Consider the following 5,808-nt stretch of genomic DNA (forward strand, 5'->3'; position numbering starts at 1 on the left):
CCTCTCTCTCTTTGTCTCTCTCGGTCTCTATCTCACTCTGTCTCTCTGTCTCTCTCTTTCTCTCTGTCTCTCTGGTTGATTGCACACCACCCCTCGTCTGTGCTCAGAAATAGAAAAAACATAAACATTTGCCAAGCGGAAGCCGCGTTGTCTCTGATTCGAAAGCGAAACTGCATACAGTTGCGAACGTGTTGTCTGTGCCTTGTTGATCTGAATTCAGAACCTAAGGTAATGATCAGATGGCTCTGGTGGTTTATTGTAGCTGAATGCTTTGCATTGTAGACTAGTATAGATCTAGATCTAGACTCTAGATGGTGTATCGTGTAGAACCAAACAAGACTCACAGAGTCTCCCGAGGGAGAGAGACCAGATCTAGACCACCTTAGATCTATATATCTAGATATAAATTATTATAAATATAAATATAGATCTAGAATCTAAACCTAGGCCTAGGCTTGCCTCTCCTTCTTTGTAGTCCCTCACTTATTATAACTAACTAATGTCCACTGGAACTGCATGCAATGTACTGGCCTTTGTAGAGCTAAATCTAAGTTTGTTTGAAGTTTGATGGGAATAGCACACAGTGAGCCTAACCCTAATTACTAATACTAATTTAGTAAAACAAATTTAAACTTCCTCTATTACCGAGTATTGGCATTCACTAATTAATGACTAGATTCTAGATCTAATGGCAATGTTACATCTATCTCAGCTGGGCACTTTGTAGAGCTAAATCTAGGGTTGTTTAGAAAAGCGTTTGATTGTATGCTTCCTATTACTATTATTATCATTACTGACTTAGAATGGCATTCACTAACAAATGACTATAATGGCAATGCTTGATGCTAGATCTAAGGTTGTTTAGTGTTTGATTGGAAATGTCTCACAGTGAGCCGAACGGTTTTAACTAATTAAATGTTGGGGGCTCGGTTGACTAAGTGAGTAGTCCTAGATCTAGAAATCTAGATCTAGAATCTAGTGAGTTTAGACTCAACAGTAATACCCTTGTGGGATAAAAAAAACTGTAATTAGTAAATTTATCTCTTTACTACTTTGAAGTCTGTATTCCATGAGTAAGAAACGCGAGCGATTCTTGAATTAAAAAGTGGAGACCTCGAACGGTCATTTAAGTTTGGGAAATTTTTCGCAGCTCGTCCGACACAAAAGCATAAGCCTAGACTTTTTGTCGAATAACTTTCGATCCCGTTTACTTTTAACCTAGATTCTCTAAACGGCACTCTTCGAGGGAAGTGATCCCGGCTTAACACCATAGAAATAACACTAAGACTTGTAGTCAGAAACAAAAACAGAAGTCGAATAAAAAAGCTGTCTTCGGTAATTTTTTTTCCTTACTTCAAGTTTAGAATATTTCCCACATTATTTTTTTAATCGGCTTCCTTTTTTGTTTCCGATTGCAAGTGTTATTTCTACGGAATTAGGCCGGGACTACTTCTCCCGAAGAGTGCCCTCTAAACGAGTGACAACCCCGTTTTGTCTTTTCGAGCAAAACTTTTTTCAACGTTATATATTGGTGTGGAAGGGCACTTTTCTTATAGAGGCCAGAATATTGCTCGATATGAGTCGGGCGGAACTATTTTCTTACGGATATCGATATGTAAATGGGACAAACTGATACAAGACCGGGAACGGTAGCTCGATAACATTAACAATGGGTGCCGTCTGTCTCAAGTCATCCGTAAGAAAAGCGTGTCTTTTCATCGGACAGGCTACAGCACGAGCAAAAATAGTTTTGGTGTGGACGGACATCCCCGCTCCGTCCCTCATGTTTAAACCGACTGCGTCAGTGTCATTTTGTAGGTATTAATTTTAAATAACGTTTCCAAGCCCTCTGACCTGGTAACCGTAACAGTTTTGGTCAGGTCCATTTTTCCCCTTCTCTTTCCCCCGATCTCGGAATCTTCGCGGACGCAGTATCATGTCTGGAGAGGAGCAGCGCCAGCCGTTTGCCAGCGACAAGGAGACGGTGAGTTCTCACGCATCCTCAATCCCGCACACACGCACGCACCAACACCAACACACACACACACACACACATACACTCGCGCGCGCTTGGAAGTCCGACCCGAAATAGGTATATTTCATTAAAACATTTCCAGTCGAAAGTCGGGCTTGAGTTGTTTTCTTATTCGTACATTCATATAATATAAGTGAGACAAATTATCGATAAAAGGCCAATGCGACAGCCATATATACATATATTGTACGCACACAAACACACGCACATTATGCATTCATGCACGCACGCACGCACGCACGCACGCATGCACACACGCTTGCACGCACTCACGCACACACTCAGGAAAAAAAGACAGGACGAGAGAGGGGAGAGAGAGAGAGAGAAAGAGAGGGAGAAAAAGAGAGAGAGAGAGAGTCAGCAGCACTTCCCGGTGTGTCCCGTAGGTCTGCGCTCATAGAAAAAGCTCACTTTGGGCGTATATTAAAATTTTTCCAGTCTAGCGGAAAATACAAATCATCGCCAAACATTTCGTGAAAGAGAAAAAAAATATTTTGAAAATAAGGGGCAAAGATGTTGTCACCCCATAACCCCTAATCCCCCCCTCTGTCCCCTCCAACCCACCCTCTTTCTCTTTCTCTCTCTCTCTCTCTCTCTCTCTCTCTCTCTCTCTCTCTCTCCCTGTCTCACTCTCTCTCTCTGTCTCTCTCTCTCTCTCTCTCTTTTTCTCTCTCTCACTCTCTCTCCACATACATACACACACCCACACGCACGCACGCACACACACACACACACACCATACCCCCCCTCTCTCTCTTCCCCTCCCCCCTCTATCTCCTCCCCCCCTCTCTCTCTCTCTCTCTCTCTCTTTCTCTGTCTAGGTCATTAGAACCAGAAAACCTTCCTCTATAATGCACATGTACTGAAAATTGGCATGAATCGGAAAGAAGGAAATTTGTTAAAATGCCGTTTATTGGTATATTATCGAAAATGGCAAATATCGATACTCAACTATTTCAGAATCGCACGTTATATCTCACAATGCAAACATCTTAAACCACTGTACGGGACTGTGTTCCTTAAAACTTATGTTTCTTATCCAAAATATGGGACTTTGAGTTCTAAACCTAAAGATTTTTAACGGGAAGCTAAAAAAGTTAGAGTAGTAATGTACATTGAGTAATCGATACTAGTAGCCACGTGTACAAGCTATCTACAAATGAGAAATGAGAGAAAGTGGGGGTGTGGAGGGAGGAAGTAAGAAGAAGAAGAAGAAGATGAAGAAGAAGAAGAAGAAGATCCAGCCTTAACCATTATTACACAACAGACCGAAGTACAGACAAACATGTTGGTGCACGAACAAAAGCACAGAAAAAAGACGAGGTGTGCAAATCTGCTCTTCCCGGTGTGTCCCGGAGGTCTGCGCTCTTCGATAAAGACGCACTGTGTGCGTATTTTATTTCAGTGGACAAACCCTTCGTGAAAGAGAAAGACAATCGTTTGAAAGCCCATTAAGTTTAAGTTGTTATCTCCCCATACACCTAACCCCCCCCCCTCATCTCTCTCTCTTTCTCTCTCTCTTTCTCTCTCTCTCTCTCTCTCTCTCTTTCTCTCTCTCTCTGTATATTATAGTTTAACTCGCTTGGTCTTTTACGTTCAGTCACGGCTTCCATCGCCTTTCTTCGGTAGATTGCACACCACCCCTCGTTTGTGCTCAGAAATTAGGAAAAATCGGAAGCGGAAGTTTTACTTGACATGCGCCGTGCCTTGTCTCTCATTCGAAAGCGAAACCAGATACTGTGCGAACGTGCTGTCTGTGCCTTGTTGATCTGGATTCAGAACCTAAGGTAATGATCAGAATGCTATGGTAGTTTTTGTAGCTGAAAGCTGGGCAGTGTAGGCTAGTATAGATCTAGATCTAGATTCTAGATGTTGTATCGTGTAGAACCAAACAAGACTCATAGCTAGGCTTGCCTCTCCTTCTTAGCTCTTAGTCTTAGTCCCTAACTTACTACTTAGTATAGAGATTCTAACTTATGACCACTGGCACTGCATGCAGTGTACAGGGGTAGGACTGGCCTTTGTAGAACTAAATCTAGGGTTTTGTGTATAATGGGAATAGCACACGGTGAGCCTAACCTTAATACCTAATACTAGATCTAATACTAGATTCTAGATCTAGAATCTAGATTCTAGATCTAGAAGATTCTAATACTAATTTATAACTAGATCTAGATCTAGATCTAATATTTAATAAAACAAAAGCTTCACTAATTAAGGACTAGAATCTAGATCTAGATTCTAGATCAAGATCTAATAGCAATGCTAGATCTATCTGAGCTGGGCACTTTGTAGAGCTAGAATCATGGGCTGTTTAGAAATGTGTTTGATTGGAAATATCACTCGGTGAGCCAAAGGCTTCTAGTCAACCGAGTGAGAATCCTATTATTATATTATTACCGACTAATGGCATTCACTAACAAATGAGTAATGGCAATGCTTAATGCTAGGACTTGGCTTTGTACAGCTAGATCTAGGGTTGTTTAGTGGTTGATTGGAAATGTCGCAGGGTGAGCCGAACGGTTTTAACTAATTAAAAGTTGGGGGCTCGGTTGGCTAAGTAAGTGAGTGGGTCCAGATCTAGTGAGTTTAGACTCAACAGTAATGACAAGCAAATGTCGGTGTGTTGACACCGTTAACCAAACTGCCCCTCTGGGATCAATAAAATTGTAATTTTTAAATGTGTCTCTTTAATGGTTCACTTTGAAGTCAGTATTCCATGAGTAAGAAACGCGGGTGATTCTTGAATTAAAAAGTGGAGACCTCGAACCGTCATTTCAGTTTGGGAAATTTTCTGCGCTCGTCCGACGCAAAAGCATAGGCCTAGATTTTTTGGCGAATAACTTTCGATCCCGTTTACTTTTAGCCTCAATTCTCTAAACGGCATTCTTCGATAGGAGTGGTCCCGGCTTAACTCCAAAGAAATAGCACTAAGAGTTTGTAGTCGGAAACAAAAAGGGAAGTAGGGTAAAAAAGCTGTCTTCGGTATTTTTTTGTCGTTCTATTTTAGAATATTTTCATCCTGATTTTTTTCTTCATCGGGTGGCATTGTGACCCTGGCAACTCAAGCCAGCTTTTTTAATCGGCTTCCGTTTGTGTTTCCGATTGCGAGTGTTATTTCTATGGAATAAGGCCGGGACCCCTAATTCTCCCAAAGAGTGCCCTCTAAACGCGTGACAACCCCGTTTTGTCTTTTCGAGTAATACTTCTTTCAACGTTACAGATTGGTGTGGAAGGGCACTTTTCTTGAGAGGCCAGAATAAAATATTGCTCGATATGAGTCAGGCGGAACTATTTTCTTACGTATATTGATGTAAATGGAACAAGACCGGGAACGGTAGCTCGATAACAATGGATGTCATCTGTCCCAAGTCATCCGTTAAAAAAAGCGTGTCTTTTCGTTGGAAGGGCTACAGCACGGGCCAAAATAGTTTTGGTGCGGACGGACATCCCCGCACGGAACCTCAATTTTTAAACCGACTGCGTCACTGTCGTTCTGTAGGTATTAATTTTAAATAACGTTTCCAAGCCCTCTGACCTCGTAACCGCAACAATTTTGGTCAGGTCCGTTTTCCCCCTTCTCTTTCCCCAGATCTCGGAATCTTCGCGGAGGCAGTATCATGTCTGGAGAGGAACAGCCCCAGCCGTTTGCCAGCGACGAGGAGATGGTGAGTTGTCACGCATCCACAAACCCACACACACACACAAACACACACACACAAACACACACACACACACACACACACACACACACACACACACACACACACACA

General features: G+C 42.1%; 1 protein-coding gene across 2 annotated transcripts in view; it reads left to right on the forward strand.

The window, feature by feature from the left end:
- LOC101863488 overlaps positions 1–5,808 on the forward strand; it is a 24,995-nt gene that overhangs the window by 16,327 nt on the left and 2,860 nt on the right. Inside the window, exon 4 of one of the 2 annotated variants that reach the window (XM_013091032.2) lies at positions 5,628–5,703. In XM_013091032.2, coding sequence (XP_012946486.2) covers positions 5,628–5,703 — 76 coding nt within the window. Of the gene's footprint in view, positions 1–1,932; positions 2,252–5,627; positions 5,704–5,808 lie in introns of those variants that run through there. The other variant, XM_035973718.1, reaches the window with a different exon arrangement.

The sequence above is a fragment of the Aplysia californica genome, unplaced genomic scaffold (genome assembly GCF_000002075.1).
Source record: "Aplysia californica isolate F4 #8 unplaced genomic scaffold, AplCal3.0 scaffold01906, whole genome shotgun sequence".
In the NCBI taxonomy this organism is placed as follows: Eukaryota; Metazoa; Mollusca; class Gastropoda; order Aplysiida; family Aplysiidae; genus Aplysia; species Aplysia californica.